The 22464-nt window shown below is 38.2% G+C and overlaps 1 protein-coding gene across 1 annotated transcript in view; it reads left to right on the top strand.

Annotated features, from left to right (window-relative positions):
• The window catches only part of PCCA (propionyl-CoA carboxylase subunit alpha), a 284602-nt gene that overhangs the window by 57967 nt on the left and 204171 nt on the right, over positions 1–22464 (top strand). Inside the window, exon 7 of the mRNA XM_082774792.1 lies at positions 18108–18239. Coding sequence (XP_082630918.1) covers positions 18108–18239 — 132 coding nt within the window. The remainder of the gene's footprint in view (positions 1–18107; positions 18240–22464) is intronic.

The following is a 22464-nucleotide window of genomic DNA, read 5'->3' on the forward strand; positions in this document are numbered from 1 at the left end:
ACAGGAGTAGAAAAAATGTTTTTGACAGTATATTAAATTTACACATTTTAGTTGTTCTAGAATGTCTGTATTATTCAGTGCAGGAGTGCTTTCTTACTAAATGTGTGACTCCTTAAGTGAAATATTTGTAATGCCAGCTATTTTTGGTGTCACGTAAGTGGCATGTCAGTCCTGATTCACAATATTATAAAAAAAAAAAAAAAAAAAAGCTTATTGCAACTACATCTAAAAAGTAACAAAAGAAAACAGCTTTTTCAAATGATAAAATAATCCCTTGTAAGGAGTTTCTAGTATAACGTGCTTTGCATCATGCTCTGTTAGTGTGCAATAAAGTAATCTGATAGGATTTCATTCTAGGAATGATGAACGTTCCTAAAAATCTGTTCACAAAAGTTACTAAAAGAGTAAGTTAGAGGTGTTAAAATGAAGATGGAATTTGGTAAAAGAAAAAGCTAGATGTGGATTAGATTTTTGGCATGGATAAATTAAGCTTTGTAGCCCCTGATTCTGTGACCATTGAATGCTATTGCTGAAATGAATGAAGTAAAATAATGTTACTATTAGGGATTAAACTTAATTGTTGAGATTTCTCTGGTTACTTAGTCCTCTATCTGATTGTAAGACATGTTTTGATGCCTTATTTTGATAATGAGCAGATAACAGTAAGAGGCTGAAACTCTATCTGTGGTATGACGTTCAGTTTCATATGCATGTTGGACCATATTCTGAAGATTACAGTGAAAACCACAGGTATCATAGCTAATGTAGTAACTTAACATTAATTATGTAGAAACCGAGGCTGTGCAATTGCAAACTACAAAAACCTGAACCTGCATCTTAAAACTGTTCCCAAGCACAGGGATAACTGCTCATAATCCACCTCTAAAGCCATCTTTAAATAATAGAGAATAACTGAGATTTTCTTCGGTAGGCAGAAAAGGAATTGTTTTTAGGAAACAAATAGTATGTCTTATGTTTTTTTCTTTTTTTTCTGAATTCCATACTGTAAAGGAATTTAGCATTCAGCTACGTTATCTGCATAGCTATAGCCAATATTGGAGACGCTTTCTTTAAAATCACACTGGATTCTTGTTTTGAGGGGATAATGAAACTCTACTCAAATGCATCATGGTGACTAAGAAATAAAAATAAAAAAATGGCTGTTTGTATTCTGTAACTTTCCATTACTAAGGCAGCTGTGCAAATGCTGGCATTTGTTGGAGAATAGTGCTTTTCTGGATGACAGATAAGTCTTAATTCTACACACCCTATTTAATAATTAAACTGGCTCTTAAAAAATGTGTGAAGATCCATATAATTCTCTGTGGATTATAAGGGTGTATCATAGTATGTACAAATGATATGTGTATCTAGACCAAGAGAAAAATGCTTCATATATTAAGCATTGTCAAATTCTTTTTCTTCAGTAATTAAAATCATAGGTTCTGGATTTGTTGTAGCACAAACAAGCCTGAATTGGAGCTCCGTATAAATGGTGAAACAGAAGCTGTCACTTCACCTGTGTTCAGAGTTTGTTCATGAAAAGGTGTGATGGATAAATGAGTGAATTATCATCAGATGACAAAAGTGTGAAATACCCATAAAAATCTGTATGCTAACATAAACTGTTTAAAATACAGTACAATGGAAAAACAACTTGAGATATGTAGATTAAACATAGTTCCAATTTTGTGAACAGCAAGAACTCTTACATCAACCATTCATACAACTGCAGTGAAGAGACTGCTGTTTGTGTGATTATTGCTGTGCATGTTTTTAGATATAATGCTGAAGAATAAATAGCAGTGACAGTGAAGTCCTGGAGTTGAACAAAAAATTTGCTAGGAAGAATGAAGATGGGAAAACCTAGATTATTTTTGTTATAGTTTTTAAACATTGTTATTGTTTAAATCTTAAATGTCACTCTTTTTTTTTTTTTTTTTTTTAATTTCAAGTGAGTGATAGTAGAAGTTACAGGGTACAGTAAATGTAATTATATTACAGTATCACTGGTGTCTGTTGACTTTATCGGTATTAGAGCAGAATCCAAAGAACCTAATTACGTTTGCTAAATCCCCATTGTGCTAGATGTCATGCACATATGTAATGAAAAGCTGGTTTATGACTTTTCCAGCTCCATCCTGTTTGCATCTGACATAAGATAGCATAAGCTAAAAGTAAATGGCATGTTATGTAGGAGGAAAGCCTGGGGGTCTAAGTGGGGGAATCTTAATCCCTGTGTGGATGATATCCTCTTCCATCCCACAAAAAATAAAAACAGCCGACCAAAAAAACTTCTACCCTCACTGTGCTCTTGAAAACTGAGAAATCCAAGCAGTTCGTGTGGCTGAGCAAAGCAGCATTCAAAGATCTGGGTGTTTTTCTCTCCTCTCTTTTAAATTAGTGTAGTGCTCCTGCAATGGGAAGATTTTTGTGCAGTTCATTTATAGTATTTTTTTTCAGCAGAAGTCTTCTTTAGAATGTGAGACAGAAAAGGCAAAAATTTTCTAACTTTAAATAGTTAAGCTTATATTGCATTGTAAATATTTAATGTAGCTTTTATTTTCTTAAGGCATAAACTCTTGATATTTAATACAAATGCAAGGCCCTAATCCTATAGATTTTGATAATATCTGGACTGTAGTCCTTAACATCAGAGGGCATAGTTTTCTGGGAAAGAGTGACAATATTGGGTCCTGGTTTCTGTATTTTTGGAACTTTCCTTTCTTATACATAATATTTTTGAATTCTTTTGAAATATATTTATACTAAGAGTGGAAAAAGATTATTTATTCCAGACAGGAGTTAATGAATTCCTTATTTTTGTATTTCTTTTCTGTACTAAAAATCTTGGGAGCCAGGGTCTTTGTTTATTCTTTTTTTTTTTTTTTTTTAAAAAAAAAGTCCATTTTTAGCACCAGCTCTAATTCATAAGCTAGTCTCTGTATGTGAGGGTGTTGAGTGTTTTCTGGCAGATTAGCTCATTTGTTGCATCGCTGGTATCTGCAGCTCTCTTGCCAGTACTCATTTCACTTTGATTTTTGTTTTTGCCTTTTTAATTTGCTGGAGAGAGATGATGAGGATGAATTTTATACACAGAGTCTATGCAATAAATACACTTTTCAGCTTGTGTTTTTGTTTGAAAATGTGCACAGACTCAAATTTTGGCAAGGGGAAGGAATAAATTTAACTTGCCTCTGAATAGTTAATGAGATTCTCGATTAGGATAATGAACAGAGATCATTGTGGCAGCATATTTAAAATAACCAAATATTTTGCACCAGAAGTGATTATCTGTTTTAAAGCTTTGCTAGGCTCGTTCTTAACATTCTTTGTTTTTTACCTTACAATTATTTTGTTTCTGCTTGAGACTTTCTGTATGTCGAGTTTCAGTGAAGATTCAGGTAGGATGGATTACTTTTAGGAAACTGACACAGAGCTTCCATGGCAAGTGTCTTTCTGTTCCTGGGACTCCGGAGTGAATGTTTCAAGCCCTGTTGTAGCTCAGGCTGTTGGTGGCACCCAGGTTTTGCCACAAAGCAAGGGGGAACGGGACCCACGATGCCCTTTTCCATCTTCTAGACATCTGTACAAAGGTGCAGTTTCACAGTCTCCATAAGTTAAACTTTTTCCAGTGTTGCAAGAAGCTGTTGGCTTTGGCCACTTGTCCTTGTGTTGGGACTACTGTTTAGTCCTCTAGAGTGACTTCAAAAGCAATCCATGAAGACAAGTTAGTGCTTGCACCAGAAAGATGCAGTGGACTGAGTATGAAAAATGAACAGTCTAGAGGTCAGGATTCCACTTCTGTGGCACAACATTTGATTCATGATGCCATATATGATGTCATATATGATATACAGAAAAAGAAAAAAAGCAGGGTAAGAAACTTCTGGTGCATTTAATGTTCCATATTAAGTTACAAACTCTTTAAATGTAGCCTTTTGCTGCTTTTCCACTGCTGTTCTCCAAGAGTATATTCTGCATTTACTTTTAAGGATTGTTCTGTATTTTCATGAGGAACATTATCGAGACATATACTTCAACATCCAATTCGTGATTAAAACCCCAGTTTTCTAAGAATTTCCGAGTAATTCTAGACCAGTGTATAAATTAGAGGTTGGACTTCAGGAATTTCTATTGCATTTTGCCATTTTCATATACTGTTGTAAGCAGTCCTGATAAATCAGTTTCCATTTAAAAAAAAAAAAGAAAGAAATCGTGGATATCCCATTGGTTTATGCTAGCCCAGGTTTCTTCCCTACTCTGGGCTGTGCACTGCCCACCCCGCTTTCCATCATTTCTATGGGAATCTTTGAAAAGAAAGCAATAGCAGCTTGTCAGCGATTGCCATAATTTTAACAGGCTGTCTTCCTTTACAGGCTAGAATTTGGGAATTTAGGCCCTCATCCTGCAACTGTTTAAGCATGCTTAATTTCAAGCACATGCTTATTTACAGGATCCAGATTTGTTTGTCTAATTACTTTATAGCATGAGTGAAGCCAGACTGTTCAACTCTTGGGACCATCTGTTGGGAGAGAGAAGGAAGAACTTGACTGTGTGTTTTCCAAAAAGCTGTTCCACCCTTAGCTACCAGACCAAATTTATCTTTCAGATAAATTGTCTGAAGTTGTCTTATTCAAGTATATGTTGTAGGCATTTTTGTTGTGATGTGATATCCCAAGTTCCAAAGGGTTGTGGTTCACAGGGAACAGGGCCACAAGGGGATCTCATGGACTGGTTCATTATGAGTGTCTATAAATTCTCTAGTAATACATATCGATGCATGTTATTGACTTGTTTTATTTATGACACTGAGATAACGAGAGGTTGTTATCCGAAAGCTATAGCATTTTGACTGTTGTAATGCTGCTGTTTCATCATTTTGATTCATAGATTAAAACATGCACAATTCCATTGTTATTTCCTCAGGCTGGCCAAGAAATAGAGTATACACGTAGTTTTAAAATAAAAACTTTCATAATGTTTAGAGATGTTTATGATCACCTGTATTTTTTTTTTTTTTTTTATACTGAAAGCAAAGGGCCAAATCTGCTTGTTTGATTCATCCAAGAGTATGTGAACGTAAGAACAGGTTTTGGTGGAAAAAACACTTGTATACAAGTTTCATTACTTGAAGATAATAAAGTTACAAGTAATATTTTTTTTCTGTTAAGTTTGGCTGAAGGTATCTGATCTTCTTTCTTAATTTTATTTGAACATCCACATTTAAGAGGACAATGCAGTTGTATTCATGCCTGTCCATAATAACTAGACTGAAGTAGTTTATGGTAGATGAGCATAAATAGAAATCAGAGGGAGAGCACTGTATAAGTACTGAAAAACTAAATTGACTGTTAGAACACACAGAAAAACCTCAGAAACTTCTTAGAATACTTGCCACTCTAAAGGGAAGAAAAATATCAATTTTTTCATTTACTTAAATGCAGCGAATTGGACTTCTCTCAGGGGGCAGCTGTAAGAGCTATTTATCTGTCATTACAGGGTAATTAGTTGACAGTTTTCTCCAAGGATCTGTGTGTAAGATTTAAATAAGAGCATCTTCTCTCAGCGATACTGGCACATACATCCTTTTACAAATAACTAGTGAAGGAGGTAAGGCAGTAGTGCCTAACAGAATTATGGGGTATGGGGTAGTATCTTTTTTACTATGGCCATATTGTCCAACATTGTTACCCTATGTGTATACAAGTGTTTGCTCAAATGATGAGACCATTACAGAAATACCACTTTACCATCCTTCCTTCCTCAGACTGCAGCTTCTTCTCCCAACTGCTTCCACAGCAGTGCTGGTGTAGGGGATTCCCAATCTTCAATTCTTGCCCCCAGCTGTGTCTTCCCAGCCCTGTGTTGGATCCTGTGGTGACTTCCTAATATAATCGGATGAGATCATCTTTAAGAGATGGGGACCTTTGGATGTCTTTTTTTTGTTGTTGTTGTTTAAAATGCTGATTATTTCAGTGATGTAATGGGAATCACTTTTGCCTGCAGAACTGAGGGAACAGCATGCTTCAGTACAGGAGGTAGGAATGACTAGGGACAGGAGTTCCACCGCTTCTTGGAGAAGAAAGATCAGTATGCTCAGGCACTGCTTTGTCTTGGAGAAATAGATGCTGTGAGATTTGGAAGAAAGATCCATCTCCCTTTATCTTGGACAATCTAAGAGGGCCTTTTTTTTTTTTTTTTTTTTTTTTTAACAAACAAGTTTTGTGCCATGTTCTCTATATAGTTTGTTGTCATAATTCTGGCCGATGATGGTAGTCTTTGTGATATCCTTCACTTAGAGTAGATGAAATAAGAAGAGATCTCTGGACATCTAGTCCAAGCTCCTTTCTCAAAGCAAGATCGATTGCAACAGGTTGCTTTGGGACAGGTCCACTTGGGTTTGGAATATCACCAAGGCTGGAGACCAGGGCCTCTCTGCATAGCTTTATTCTGGTGTTGACTGCCTTCTTCCAGTACCTTTTGCCATTACAAACTGCAGCTGGTGGCAGTGCAGCTGTGGTGTGAGAGCAGCCAGATGTCTGCCTGGGTCACTGCGCTGTGATGGTTTAATATGACCTGTCCTTAAGGTTTTATAAAGGCTTTCATCACGAGCAACTGTTGTCCTAGCCCTACCCTTCCTTTACTCGTGTGGTGTTGGTAACTGCAGGGTCAGTGCATGCTGGTTTTGGTAGCAGACGGTTTCTCAATGAACCAAACCTGGTCTGGGGGTGGGATCTAACCCAGAAGCCAGCCCCAAAATGTTTAATTGTACATGCACACCATTTGTGTATGATTGATTTTACAGCTTGTTTTAGCTCTTTTAACTAATGTTTATTAATGTGATTGACAGGTTGATACTGATTTTTGAATAAATATGTCTATTTACCATATGATGTCTTTTGAATGTCACAGATGACATCTTGTGCTCTTTAATGTCTCTCTTCTTTGTGTGTGTGTGAATAACACCAGTTTACTGAAGAGATGCTGACGTTTTTCACTTGCTAAAGTGAAGCTCAGTGGTCAGCTCTGCATTGGCATAGTTCCTGGCATCTTTGTTAACTCTTTCAGAAAGTGTTCAAAATTGTCTTTAGCAAATACATCTTCAGGCAGCTACATTTACTGATGAGAAACAGGACCTTGTCTTACATAGGAATGTGCAGCTATTTGCCAGGAAGGAACTTAGTATCCTTCAAGTGAGGACAGGGGATGCTAAACTATGCTAGCCAGCTGAGAAAAGGGAGCTTTAGTTAGGTAGAACAGAGTTATCCATGCTAAAATTAGCTCAGGGCAGTGGGCTAACACTCCCCCGCCCCCTGCTTTTCTACAATATTTGAGAAATGACAACTTTCAGTGTAGTTTGTGTGCTTTGCTCAACTCAGTTTCTCAACAGACATATTAGGAAGATTACTCTAGGATCACTTCTTTTCCTGACTATCAGTATCAGGGTTCTGCATGCTTAACTAATCAATACTTTCATGGTGTGAGCTTGGACGGTCGTAAGTTTTAATTTAGTTTCTGAATATGCAATATAAATGGTTGCCTAACTTTGAAAGCATTGTAGCATGTCTGCAGAAATACTGGATAATTTCTTTTAACATGATTTTTTTCCCTCCATGTTATGATTTAATACAGGATTTCTTGCAGCCATACAATTAATGTCACTTGAGTACAAGCTCAGTGTAGTATCTGTTTTACTACTTTTTTTGTTATTACTTGATCTCTCTATGTATTGTCTCTTATTCCTTAAAAAAACACGAGCTAGGGCTTTGCAAAATGCACTTACTAATCAGGCTGTAGACTTGCATTCCATATTCATTAGCAAAGCTTCATGTATGTATGTGCCGTAGGATGAGAGATGATGTGGCTGTATGAAGAATAGGTGTCTTGTGCCCATATATTTTCTTAATCTGCTCTAACATTGTTTTTTGAGCTGTTTGGGCTCTGCCTCTTGTGTTCTATACTGAACCTTTCAAATCGATGCAGAAAATTTTGTTTATGTAGTAAGCTTGGGTCATTGATAATGTAAAGTATGGGTTTGGCTAGAAGAATGCTCCTCTGTTTCTCCCTCATCATTCTATCCTGCTTTTTTCTCCACGAGTGCCTGTTTTTCATTTAGAGTAATGTATATTTTGTGTTAAACATCTCATTGAGCATTGCCTGCCAAGCTGAAGTTTTTTCTTCCAGGCTGAAAGCCAAGTGGCCTAGAAAATAAAGTGCTGCTAACTTTCTCTGCTGAATTTAGTCCAGTAATTCCAAGTGCTTTTTTTCCACTCTAAATGAATTAATATTAGCGTGTAGGTTGAATCTGATTTAAAATTAATAATAATAATAAAAAAAGTAATTTAAGAGATAGTAGTCTTGACGAATAAGTTGTACTTGAGCTACTTTATTTCAAAATACAATTAATGGTGTTATTAGGCTATTTGGCCATGGCTCAAATGTGTTCTTAATTGGTAAGCTGGAGTACCATGTAGCACATCAAGCAGGGAATGTTTCCTACCTTACTAACCCATTCAGGATAGCTTCGTGCAACGCTGGCACACTACATTTAAAGCTAAGAGTTTGCACTAAGCAAATGCTGCTTGTACACGGGGCAAAATCTTGTGTGGCCGTGCGATGAAGGCAAGTGACAGAACTTTTTTTTGTTGTTGCATGAAAAATGAAATGGTCTTCATGAGGCCAGATGATTGCAGAGACTAAGATTACACTTGTTAGTGTTTGCCATTTCCTTTGTGCATACCTGATTTCTTCTCTTTATCTTCGTGTAATCAGCAGCTATATCCATTTCCAGGATCTAATTGAACGTAATGAAGAAAGAGGTTGGGCTGTTAAGCTTCCACATTCTCTGCTCTTTGTGCTGGTCATGGTGCTAAAAAGAGATGAGTTAACATAAACCTGAGTAGGCTGTTTAACCTTCTTTCTCTTCTGGAAATGTAGATGCAATAACATTTGCAGCTGAAAAGGCTCATTCGCAGTTTCTAATGCTTAAGGATGCAAATGAAGCATTTTGTCTCTTCTGTCGCCTGGAGGTGTTAAGCAAGGAAACAGAAAGAGGTTTCTAGGATTAGTTCCACAGATTTCTTTTATCATGTTAAAATCAAGACTGGTTTCAATGCCATGAAGTGAAGAAAAGCAATATGGAAACTATCCAGGGAAAATTCTTACGTTTCATTTGTTTCTCCCTAAATTTTCTGGGTATTCATTACTCCTGATGAAGTTGAATGCTCAAACTTTTAGCAACACAGCAGAATAAGTTCCTGTGCTTGCACATCGAGTGTGTGTGTGTAATGTTTCGTAGGTGGTAGAGCAATTCATCATTGACAGTGACATGCCATATAAACTATGTTAAAGTTTTTATTACAATAGTTTTTCTTTGAGAAGTGCTTCAAAAAACTTGGATAATTTAGCATTGCATTTGGGTTCTGAACTAAGGCATAAAATATGTAGACCATCTAAAGCTTTAAACTGTTTTTAAGTGAAATTATCAAGTAAGGCTTCAGCTTGATGATCAGATCCAAAGAGAAAACTTAAAAGAATAGAGCCCCAGAGGTATTTTTTGTTCTTCTCACCAAATCTTTTAGCTCTGAGTCCTTGGAAGAAGCTTCTGTGTGGCTTTTCACTTGCGAAGATATGGCCTGGAAATTGAATAACATTATTTTCCACTCTAGAGATATAATACACACTATGAAATGTTTGGTTTATGAGACACTTTTGATTTTCAAATGCAATATTGAATCGGAGCAAGCACATTTACCCTTTGCATGTCTGCTCTGTGATAGCATGGCTTCACAGCTTGTGTCTTGTTAGGGAAATATATATACAGATTAGGTTGATTCTTAGTTTTGACTCTGGAAATGTACCACTTCAAAAAGGAAATGGCTTTTATATAAAGGCTATTTTCTTTGCAGCATTTGTGCATGAGCTGATGCTGACCATCTAGATATACCCTGGCTGCTCTCTTGTTCTTATGCGGGAGGTCACATTACTTTCCTTAGAGATGCTTACTCCTTTGGGACAGTGCAGTTTTGGTGGCCTTAAACTGCATTTATACTGATTCAGCAACAGTGCCTTTATTCTCTTTAAACTGACCGTTAGAGTAAGAGACCTTTCATCCCACCCTGCAAATATGTGAATATATGGATACTATATTAGCAAACACACAGGTATACTTACTTTTCTATGTATCATACACATAGATGCTGTTTCCACATTCTTAGGGCAAATTCAACTGGACCTAAGTGCTGCTGTTGGTTGGTCCTCTAAAGATTTGCAATGTCATACTAGTGGAACTTAAGTGTAGTACGAGGCTTTCTGGTAACTGAATAATGCGTTTTCCTGGCTCTGCACAGCTTAAACTATACTTTGGAGAGCAGTATGAGCAGGTTCTCACTAGGATTAAATAAATCAGATACATTTGTTATAATGGCTTAAAAGGAGTTTGACCTTTTGTTATATTAAACAACAAAATTAACACGTGTTGGTTTGTTTCCAAGTAAATTAGTGGACTATAGTTTTTCTTTTTTTTTTTTTTTAAGAATGGCTGCCCAACATTTATCTCTTTCTTACTGAAGGTAGTGGCTGTGAAAATGCTTTAGTGTTCTGTAATTTCAGTTCTAAGAACTGAGACAAACCTCTCAAATGCAGCTGCATTTCAGGTGAGGCTTTTTCATTCTGTTAGCTTTTCCATTTTTCAGAGAAACTTTTTATTGTATCGCTTGCTCTTACCATATGTACACCTATTTAAGACAGTGAGTACAGGGATTTAAAACTGAATAGTTCAGTGTCACGGGTGGTGACATAGCTTGTGTGGTGGGTCTGGCTTCTAAATTGCAGTGTGTTTCTGTGCCAAGTAACAGCAAGTTTTATTTCAAAGTAGGACTCGGAACAAGCCGTGAGGTCTGGCAGGCTGGGCAGCACACGTCCTCACTGCTGCCTCCTTCCCTTCCAAGTTTCTTGGGGGCTCTGACACCTTCCTAGTCAGCAATACAGGACCGGTTAACCTTTTCCTTCCCAGGCTGGCTGCTGTGACAGGCTACCTTCCTGCTGCTAATGCAACCTTAGGTGATTGTATTACTCCTTCTCCCTCCCAAGTCCTCAAACTAAACAAAAGCCAGGCCTCCAGGAAGAACTACAGTAGCCAAAGGTAGATGTAGTTGGAAAGAAGTAGGATGCTTCAGTCTTCCAACTCTATAATAGCTATCCATCTGCTTATATTGCAAGCTATACTCACTTAACAGATGCTGCTGCTGTTTTGTGAGCCTATAGAGAAAGACCTTTTCTTCATCATGGGCCCCCCTCCTTTAAATACTTGTTCTAATGAAGGATGCTTTTGTTCTCATTCGTATTCCTAAGACCTTTTGTCTTCAAAGGTCCTTCTTATTCCATTCTAAAAAAGACTGGAGAAACTCATGTTTGCTGAAAAGCTGAAGGGTTACTGTTTTGGTGATATATGATAACCATGTTGCTCTTCTAAGTCTTTTCCAGATTAAAGTCTGCATAAAATGAAATATTCCATTTCTCAATGTGAAATTTACAGGTTGATGACTGATCCTTGACTATTCCTACGTATGGTCTTTATTGTGGGCTGTAAGGAAAGTAGCAGTAACTTCAGTGACTGGATCCAGTTTTTGGAGCTGGGAGATGGTTTCTGTGCAGCTTGCAGAAAGCTTCAGTGCTTTCTCTTCCATCTCTACCTCCTTTGGCTGGAGAACATTTTGTCAGTTGAGTGTTTCCTAGCTTTTTGAGTAAATGCTTCTTATACAGTATTTCCTAGAGGGGTTCTTCCCAGTGCTCAGTGAACAGCTCCTGTATTGTGAGGTGATCTGTTAATGTCCTCACCTTTTTCAACAGCTGCCACTTTTTTTTTCTTTCATTCTGGTAGGACTCCTGCATCTTGTCTGTCTTTGGATATTTTATCTGCCTTTCTGCTTGGGATATTTTCTGGGATGGTTAAACCTCTGTTGGACCTTGTTTTTGCTGCCAGCCCTGCTTCTCAACCCCACGTTTCACCTGTGAGTTTTGAGCTCAGCTAGCTAGTGTAGTTATCCTTGAGCTAGTTGTCCTTGTGCTGAGCTGTTTATCTGCTCTGCTTCATATATGGCTGCAGGCAGCTCTGTATACAGGTCTGTTCTGTTCTGGTGAGCTGTAAGTTCCTGCTCTAGATGGAAGAAGACCTTATCTGTGGCAGATGCCAATTTTTCTGGAACTTTGATACTGTTCAGATGCTTACCAAACTTCTGCCTCTTCCCTTCCCTGCTGGATCTGAGTGGCTGTGTGTCAAGAGGGCAGAAAAGCTAAGGTAATCTTTCCCCAGAACAAGAGTGAAAGAATTCATCAGACTCGAGCACATATTTTGTGGACACTTTTTTCCAGAATTTCATGTGAAGAAAACTTGAGATTTGGAACAAAATGTCTTTGAAAACTAGACCTTTGATACCAGTTTCTACTGAAGTTCTTATCTGTGGACCTTCCTTAATAATCTCGTTCACCAGTACATTCTTGAGTAAATATGGCGAGTTGTTACCCACACCTGCTCACCTCATTAGCTCATCACAACAGAATTGAGCTTCCAGTTCTTTCTGTTCCTAAGTTGTTGCACTGCTTGACATCCCATGCAAAGTACTGGGTTTGCTTCAAACTTCAGCCATTCTGTGATTCAGACAGCGTTCCTCAGAGAAGCAAATACATGTCTTAAAGTTGGTTTTAAAATAAAACAAATGCAGACTGAAGCACAAGAGAAGACTGATGTGGCAGCACTATTTCTCCCCTCCCCTGCACACTTGAGAGTTTGAGGATGTGCCTGGGGGAAGAAAGCTTCTTCCCAGCTGTGTGCTCCAGCTGTTTCTTCCAATGCCCATTAAGCCTTTCTGTGAGCTTATCTGAACCCACAAAAGCAACGAAAAGGACTTGTCATCAAACAACAGCCATAAGCACAAAAACAACCCCAAAACCTGTGCCATCTTCAGCCATGTCAGTCAGCTACAACTGAGGAATGCCAGAACCTGTCCTGGAGAAAGGGGATAGGACTGTGGGAAGGGACATGGAGGAAAAAAGGGAGAGAACATGGGGTAGAAGCAAGCAGCTAGGTTGATTCGGTTCCTTCCCCAGTCATTCCTGACAGACTTTCAGGCCCTGTGTCTACCAAGCTAGAGGCACTGGGGTTAAGCCTTTTTCTCTTGAGTGAATTACTGTTGCTGTCTGTCTTCCAGTGAGAAGCACCCTGAGTTTGGGTAGACTTGAAAACATGTAAATGTGCATTTGAGAACATAAGATCCAGTGGTTATATGCAACAGATTGTTTGGGTTCTCCTGTGAGCTTCATGAGCATGTTTAAAACCAGCTCAGTGTTTACATGAGAGAGTTTATTTTCAGTAAGGTAGAGCAGCTGTAATTGCTCCTGAGATCCCTCCATCCGTTTCTTCGTCAGAAATGGGAAATGCTTTCCTACAACTAACTGCTTCAGGCACCGGGGAATGAGCAAGCACAAAATCTGCATTAATGCCACTGCTTCTGTGTGGTGAGATAATTACAGGGGCGCTTGCGACTGGAAGCAGCTGGGCAGTTGGGAGTGTGCTTTGCCACATCATTGTGGCTTGGGTGGAAGGATCCCCTTGCCAAATGATCCTGAAAGAAAACACCAAATTCTTGATACCTATGTTTTTCTTTCCTGTAGTACACGGGATACCTCCTTCTCGGTTGGAGCTGCTCAGGCTGGTGTTATGTGCAGATTTAAATACCTTGGCTTGAATGAGGACACCTAGAAGTGTGTTTAATTGTCCGTAACTGATGTGTTAAAAGAGAAAAAGTCGAAGTATCACTTGTTTTGTCTAAGGCTGGCTTGGAACCGTTCCGTCACTTCCTGCAGAGCTGAGAGGCCTAGCAGCCATTTGGCTGTTCTGCCACATATTCATAAACCCGCAGAAGGCTGTCGTGTTGCTAAGGGAGCTAGAGATTATTGTATTAAATTATGTTTATATATTTAATTGCTTTCACGTGTATAGAAGTTTATTATGCTCTTTTCCCTCCTTCATGCTTTCCGTCTCTGGTTCTGCTTGTGCTGTCATTAAGGCTGACTCTACCGCTTACTGTAGACTCTACCGCTTACTGTATAAAATATTAAATGTAAATCCTTCCATAGTAGCTGCCAGGAGAAGATGTAAAGGAATCTCCTCCTTCAGGATCAGTCTTGTCAATTACTTCGGGGCCACAAGAGCTTGTCAGAGGGACAGTTTCTTTCCAAACATCAGGAGAATGGTGATTTACACAAATGTAGGTCCATTTGGTCCACTTCAGACAGACTTGGGTGACAGACTGGGCAGAGCTCAACCACAGACTCCCCAGATGGATTCTCCAAATCTCAATTTTGCTTAATCTTTTCTTAACATTGCTTAGTTTTTGATATATTTAGCGTCCCACATACACCTGAGGGTAGAATAAGTCTTTTGAGGGTGGGGAAAAAAAAAAGACAAAATTAATTGTAGTGCCATAAAAAATCAACCAGTTAAACTAGTGCTGCTCTCAAAAATAGAGAAGGGTGTTGGTGAAGACTCTTCAATATCTGCTTTTAAGTCGAACAAAATGTGCTGGGCATGGAATGTTTTCTGAAAATGTTCTTTTTTAAATGTGACTTATTGTTAGTATTTACCTTTGACTATGCAAAGTAGAGAGCAGTGATACAGATGTATTTCTGAAGAAAATGTGTACGTGTGTTTATGGTGCAACTTGACATGCTCCCCTGCAGCCAAAAAGTTAGAGGTCAAGGTTGGAGTCCACTGTCAAGCGTGTGGAGGAGTACCAGAACTTTTGAAGATCTTGCTTGTTGTGTACTGTGTAAGCTTTCGTGTATGTGGAGGATCATCTTATGTTGGTTGTTACTACGTTAGCAATGTTCTGCATGTGCATGGGCTGTGAATAGGCACTGGATTTTTTTTGTGCAGTTGTACCACTTCCACATGCATCATAAACAGAGGATATGAATAGATGGGTGCTGATACCTCTTTGTGTGAGGTGACAATGTTATTGCTACACTTTGACATTAAATTTTTGTCATTTTCAGTATCAGGCAATAGGTCATTTAGATCATTACCCATCGCTGCTGGTAAGAAAGTTGAGGCATTTTTCTAGATGTGACCCGACCAGCTTTGGCAGAGGGCTCAGGCAAGCATCTTTTGGTGGGTTACTGTAGCAAGAGTTTGTCCACTATTGCCTTCAGATGACACAATGTTTTTGTGTGAGCCTAGCTAGTTGCAAATTGTGTCAGAGAAGATGCACCTTTTCTGTGCAGGGGATGAGTTGACATACCCACTGGAAACTAGTGGATCCTTGCTTAGTTTGTTTTGTTTTACTTTTGACTTGCAGATTTTGCAGCATGCAGTTAGGTGGTTTGAGATACTATGTGGTATTATGTTGAGTGAAGCATCTCTGTTTCAGTTTTTGTTGCTGGGGTGAAAGTAGATGCCCCAAGTATCTGAAATGACTAAACAAAGAGGAGAACAGCTGGTGTTACTAAGCTGCTTCTTGTTCATAATTAAAGAGCAATTCTGTGAAAGATGCAGAGCAGTTGAAGCTAGGAGGTGCATATGTAGACAACTGCGGTTTGTAAATGATGGGCATTAGAAACATACATTTGAAAAGAAAAATATACCTTGCCACAGGTGAGACTTGCATTAGAGCAATGCCAGTATTCTGATTCTTCATTTTTATTAAGAAATATTGGTTGTATCCATGTGGGATATTACAGGTCTAAAACATTTTTGCAATGAATATACTGGATGCGGCAGATTCATTTCTTGACGTGGCCTGCCGCGTTCCTTCTCAGGTGGTTCATAAATCTCTCCTGAACAGACCTGTTCCCCCATCCAACTACATTTGTGGATGGGAGCAGGGAATGAACACTTTGAAAGTCAGGTAATAAGACAATGAAAAGACAGGCTAAGTGGAGCAAAATGTCACCTACATGCTTTTCCCTGGAAAGGTGCATGCTTGCTAGTGCCATGAATGTAATTCTTATCCTCTCTTGTGACCTCTACCTTGAACTAAGGTTTTCTTGTCTTCTTGCAGAAGGTGGTCAGTTGGAGGAAGAAAAATAGTGTGACTGTATTATATTGGAAATAGACTGCAAGCTGGAAGTTTTAGATGACCTGTAAAGGTAGCAGACGTTCTGGACCTACTATCTTGATGACCTCTGGAGATACCTTGTTTTTAATGGTAGACTTTGAGAGGAGAGTCGGGAGGTGAAGCAATCTGTGGTAAAGTTTACGGTGGTGGGTGCCAGGCTGCAAATGCCAATATTATGGCAGAAACTGTAGAAACAAGGCTTTCCCAGTTCAAGTGATATGGGGGAAATGGCATAATCTCCAGCTGCCAAGTGTGTTAGCAAACCTCTTCCACAAACTTTGAGATTGGATTACAGTCTAATGAGAGAACCCTGTCCTGCCTCCAAATGTATGCAGGCCCCCTATTCAAAACACTGTTGTTGAGAGGAGTGAGTTGTCAGTTTTCAGGTTGCAATCTGCTGCTATTTCTGAAATGGTTTGTTCTAGACTTTGCGTTGCTGTGCTTTCAAATACCAACTTCTTGTTTCTCTTCTTTAAAAAGTTAATTTTTTTATGCTCAGATCCTTTGGCACTGAGATTTGTAACCTCACGTCTGTCCTTCTATTCCTACTGCAGCATTCCCAACTTTGTAAGACTGCTTGCTATTCATCAAATCGCTATTACTGAGTTGCTGAGCTAATAAGCCTACTGTAGGAAAGAGGTGGGCTGAGATTAGAAAACAACCCTTTCCCCCCCCCCCCTTCTTAACGGGGAGGATAGGAAGTTGTCTATGCAGAGCTTCTGCTATTACACTGATCCTGCTATGGTGCTGCTGACAGTGAGAACAGTAACTCCCATGCATGTTGGGTGCTTTCCACTCTTACCAGTTCATGATTCGGAGGACATTGTTCCACGCCTTCAACAGCAATGTATTTTTTCCACATGGTTGTTCTGTGGTCATGTAATAGCACTTCATAAATACACAAACTTTCAGCAAGTGATTTTTTTTGTTAGTAACTATAACTACATGACAATGCAGCATGAGTGTACATTGGAAATGAAACATGAAGACAAGTTCTGATACAAGGAATTGAATGTTTGTCATTTTATTAGTGTTGCTATTAAGTAAACTGCTCATCAGTTGGAAACAACTTTTAAAGTATTTTATAGGTGTCTTACAGTTGGGCAATAATCAACAAAATAGCTGGAAAAAAATTGCAGGGCCGGTATGCTTATTCTTTTGATAGTTTAATTATAGCAGTCTTCTGACTTTTTTTTTCCTATAGTACAAAAGACTTAAGTTAGCTAAAACATGCACAGACTCACTGCATCAGTATTTGTCACTGAAGCAGATCTGGTGGAATTGTCTTCAGCTCTGTATAGTACTGAGGCTTGAGAGGTTTAAAAAAAGCGCCTATGTACTTCATCACTGAAATCTACTACAGGCATAGAGAAAAAGGAGTGTGGGGGAAGCAATTTGGTGTTCTACCCACACGTTATTTTGTGTTGACCTTTTTACTGAGAGTTGCCAAAGATCTGGGCGAATAGTATTTCATTTATTACCTTATCGACCAGGTATTTAAATGTGTTTAGTAAGAGACTATGCTTCCATTTTGAAGTTTCATAGAGGTTTGTGTTTAAAGAATGCATAATGAAATTTACAACTATATTACAGTTTAGCAAGCATATTTTTGTAAATTACTTGGAGTTATTCAATGGTGAGTTAACTAGTCTCTGCTTTCTCAAGGGATACTTCTAGCTTTAAAGTTGTAGAACCTCGACTTTCAGCTATTTCTCCTTGGCTTGGCTTTGATTCATACAAATCCTAATCATAGGGGCTCTGAATCTGTATGTATACATAGCTTTACAAGGACATATACATCTTTCAGTGGATTGGCTGAAATGCTGCTTGTATATTATTAGTGTGTTGCATAAACAGATTATTAAGTCTTCTAAATATTGCTTCAGTAAGAATATTGTTACTCTTTATTAAACTTGAAGGTAACGACTGCAGAAGGCAGTTGATTTTCAAGTTCAGTCTTCTAAAGATGTATCTTCATTGTCTTTGCAGGCAGCAGAAGGTGTCACCTTCATTGGACCTGACACACATGCTATTCAAGCTATGGGAGACAAGATTGAAAGCAAATTGTTAGCCAAGAATGCAAAGGTCAACACAATCCCTGGCTTTGATGGAGTAGTCAAGGTGAGAAACCATTTAACTACCGTCTGCCCACTGTAGAATCAGTGCCTAAATCAAAGTACACCTATTGAAGGTCTGATACAGAATGTAATTATAAATTCAACTTTGTTATCAATAAGAGACATAATTAAAATAGGGGTATGGATCTTTGGAGGAGGAAAGATGAAGTATATGGTATAATCAGGACTGCTTGCGTGAAGTCTCTAAAAGTATTTTGATTTAAATTTAACATGAAGGCAGGTAAATGTGTTTATTGTGAGGTGTGCCTTTGTGTCGGTCTGAAAAATGTAAAAGACATAGACATTTGCTTCTTGCTGGCCAAGATCTTGGCATAAAATAAAATATTACTGAAGTTAACGTAAGTATACATAAAAAGTAAAATTTCGCAGTAGCAGTAAAGATCATTTCACTGTATGAATCTCCCATCTTATGGTCAGTGCTGATGGAAGTAAAGCTTTTCATGTGTTGAAAAACTCACTTAGGGGGAAAAAAAAAAAAGCTGTTTCTCTGTCCAAATCTACAGGTAGTGTTCTTTCTGGTGTTTTAGAAGGAATGATTTCCAACATCCAATATATCTTGGTTGTTGCTTTATTTTGTATATAAAATATGTCTTGGTTTTGGTTTATTTTGTGTTATAATGTATGGGGCTCTTTTAATCTTTCCAGTGTCTTTATATACCATGTATGTTTTGTGTTGATATAGGAAGAATAAGCTTTTTGCCTTTTATGCCTTTGTTGTGTGTGTCTAGATAATATAAAACTTTGTTCTCCTGGGTTGAAAATTCTTATGCTGGTCACTTCCAGTGATTTTTATTATTTTTTATTGTTTCAGATAAAATTTGAGTAAAACTTGGAATGTTAAAAGCTTGTTTAAACAACATTTTAATGTAGTTGAAGGAAAAAATTTTTAGGTTTTATCTATGACTATGTTGACCTCTGATCATCATAAATCTTACATGATAAAAAGGGAAACTTCAAGATAATTGGGAACAACTGAATATATTGTTGGAATGCAGACTGTACTTCAAGGAGCAACGTATATCAGGATATTGTTTGGTATTGTGTCAGTTAAGCTAGATTTTAAATTCTTAGAGTAAAAGAAGACCAATTAAATGAAGAAGATAAATAGAATATGAAGGGGGTAACTCTCCACAAAATGATCTGTTCTGATGAACTGCCTGAAGAGCTTGGCTAGCGAGAGGAAATGGTAAAGTTTTGAAAGGTCTGGGAAGATCAAAATGCACAAGAGAATTCTCGAGTACTTGTGATAGAAACGCCTGGTGTGCGTGTAATGCCTACCAGTGGGGTATTCTGCAACAGGTACAAGTGCAAAGAATATCCTCTGTTCTGGAGGGCTCCATGTGAGTGTTAGGCTAGCATTTCTGTGGCAGTGCTGAAATCTGGCAGTGTTAAGTTGAACACAGCATTCCTTCTGTTTTTTGTTGCATGTTTTAGCAGTCCTTCTGCCTGTAGCCCCTTAGCATTCATGAGATTTTAGGAGCAGCCAGCTCTTGTGCATAAGATCCTCTGTTCTTTCTGATATCCTACCTGTCCTTCTAGAAACCCTGAAATTATGATCTAGAAAAATACCTAGTTAGAACATGACTTTGAATTAATGGTCTGAACCCCCCAAAACTTTACCTAACGCAGAATCACTCAGAACACTTGCTTATCACTGCATCAAGTTAAAATTACGTCAGGGCCTGTTACTCTGACAGTGTTAAAGAAACAAACCTGGCAAAGTAGGATAGTAGCGGTTAATGAACAGATAGTAACATAATCAATGAAACTGCAGTATTGATTTTTTTTATTATTTTTTTTTCCCTGAGGCCTTTAATTGTATTGTTTTTTGTTAATTATCTGAAGTTCCAGGTACACAGAACGAAGGAATGTAAGTGATCTGGTTGGCAATCAGCTATAGGCAATGATAGTCTTAACACCAAAAGAACTGGAATCTATGATTGAATTTGACAAATCCCATCCCAGCTGTTGAAAGGAGCTGTGTGGTAGTTGCTTAATCCTGAAGTCTCCATATCACATCAATTTCACATACATCGTTTGCAGTGCTTCTGATTATCTGAAGAGTGTTGATGAAAAAGAACATGAGATTAAATAAATGCAGTATGCCTGGCACGTCAGAAAAAGGAGAATCCGCAGGCCTTGCCAATGTTGTAGTTTCCATGAGAAGGGGTAACTTTTCCATCTCCCAGACGAAAATTTGACTAGTGCTCTGGTTACAAGTTCTAGGAAATAAAACTTCTGGTAACTGAAACTATCATCCTTCCTATGCATCTAATTATGTGCCTGCATTTGTCTTTTGATCTCCCTTCTGTGATATCATGACTTTTACTGGGATGAATACCCGAGTAATTAGGTTGTACAGGATGCCTGATCCTTGAGTAGAGCTTGATGTAGTATGTTGCCAATTCAAACCAGGAGATGAAGGGCAAAGCTGTGTGACACCAAATACAATCAGAAGAACGGCACACAAGGAATAGGAGACTGTGTTGTATTTCTGCCATTCTCTGGGAGTCTTGTTTTGGTCACAGAGCTATGCAACTTTGAAAATCTTTGAGGGCTCTTGTTTTTGAGAAGTAGACATTTTAAAAGTCTTGGGAAGGAGTTAAGTGTCTGCTTGATACTTGAGTTGATTAGAGGTGGTTTCATCTTTGTAGTGGAGTCTAAAGCTGGAAGGAAACTGCATTCATGCCTCTGACAATGCCAGAAGTTAAGAAAGATCAGTTGCATGTGTTCTTTGTGGATGAATAGTTAAAGCAAACATAGAGTAACAACTTCTTGTGCTTCTTTTATTCATCTCAGGACTGCACTGGAAATCTTTGTTACTTGAAGAGTTGTCTTTATTCAGCTCTTGTTAACTAGTGCTGCAGATGCACAGGTCCTTCGTGAATAAAGGGTGAAGCTTCCCCCCCGATTTCTGTTGCTTAGTATTTACTTAGTAGACTATGAGCTGTTTAGCTCCTGAAATTACACCTCAGAGAAAATGTATAAAGAAAAATTCCCAATGAGTAGAAATTAATGTTTTAAGAGAAGGAAGTTGTTCAACAGTGTACTCTAAGAAGGGACCTGGAAGGGATGAAGAGAAGAATGCTTGGCATAGCAGGCACAACCAAGTGTTCTCATATAGGTAGTCACTGTATTAAGTGTGAAGCTGAGAATGGAAACACAGAATAAGAATAGTGAGGGCAATTTGGCAAAGTAATTTATTTTCTGTCCTTTATTTGTTTCCTTGGTTTGGCTGAGGTAAGGGTTGTCAAAGTGCACGTGTAAGAAAACTGAGTGTTGTGCTATCAGCTAGAGAGTCAACAAATACATTGAAAAGTAGTTTTCAGCTCCAAGTCTCTAACTACAATTAGTTTCCTAAAACTTGACTGGGAGAGGTAATGGCCTAAAGTCTTGATCAAAAGAATTGGTGTTAATCCATGTGACTGGTGGCTATATTGAAGTTAGAGCTGAGAAGATGTCTGTAAACACATGAAAAGGAATACATGGTAAGAAGAAAGAGGGACTGTGTGTGTGGAGATGTCATAGTGAAAAACTGGCAAAGGAATAGAAAAAGAAGAAAGGTTTTGTATCTACACAGCCAGTTTGGTTTTATGGCTGGTAGAACATAGCTGGATATAACCCCAGAAGATTAATGTCTCCAGGTGTCAACTTGGTTTCACTGATGTCAGTAGTCATGTTGAAGGTTTTCATTGAGGTTAAGAATTTATTGTATTTAAGTTTCAGGTACCTGGTTTGGCTGTATTCTTGCATTGGGTTATTGATGTTGGTATTCAATACCCACTGTATTGCTGAAGAGGTTGTTGGAGACTAGTCATGACCTGGAGATTCTCCAGGCCCAACACCCTCAGCCATGAATAGCTACATGATATTTGTCATAATTAAAGCAATATTTTACAGCTCAAGTAGTTTCTTAAGCAGCTTCATCCTGGCATTCCTCTATGTCAAATAGTTTTGCTTTTTTGTCTCCACCTGCTGGTACGTGGCAGGGAGGCGTGTACGTGAAGAGGTTAGAAATTCTTAAGTGAGTAAAACTGAGTGTTTTATGTCTGTAACTAAAATAATGAAATCAGCCATTTGTAAATTCCACTATGACGTCTTTTTTATAACTCTTGATTTTTATGAACTTGTAGCGTTACTTGAACGTTTTTATTTGTACAATAAAAGATTGTGCCAAAATTATGTATTTCTTTACAATCTCCAGGTTA

This window comes from Aythya marila (assembly GCF_965140915.1).
Source record: "Aythya marila genome assembly, chromosome: 1".
NCBI classification, from domain to species: domain Eukaryota; kingdom Metazoa; phylum Chordata; class Aves; order Anseriformes; family Anatidae; genus Aythya; species Aythya marila.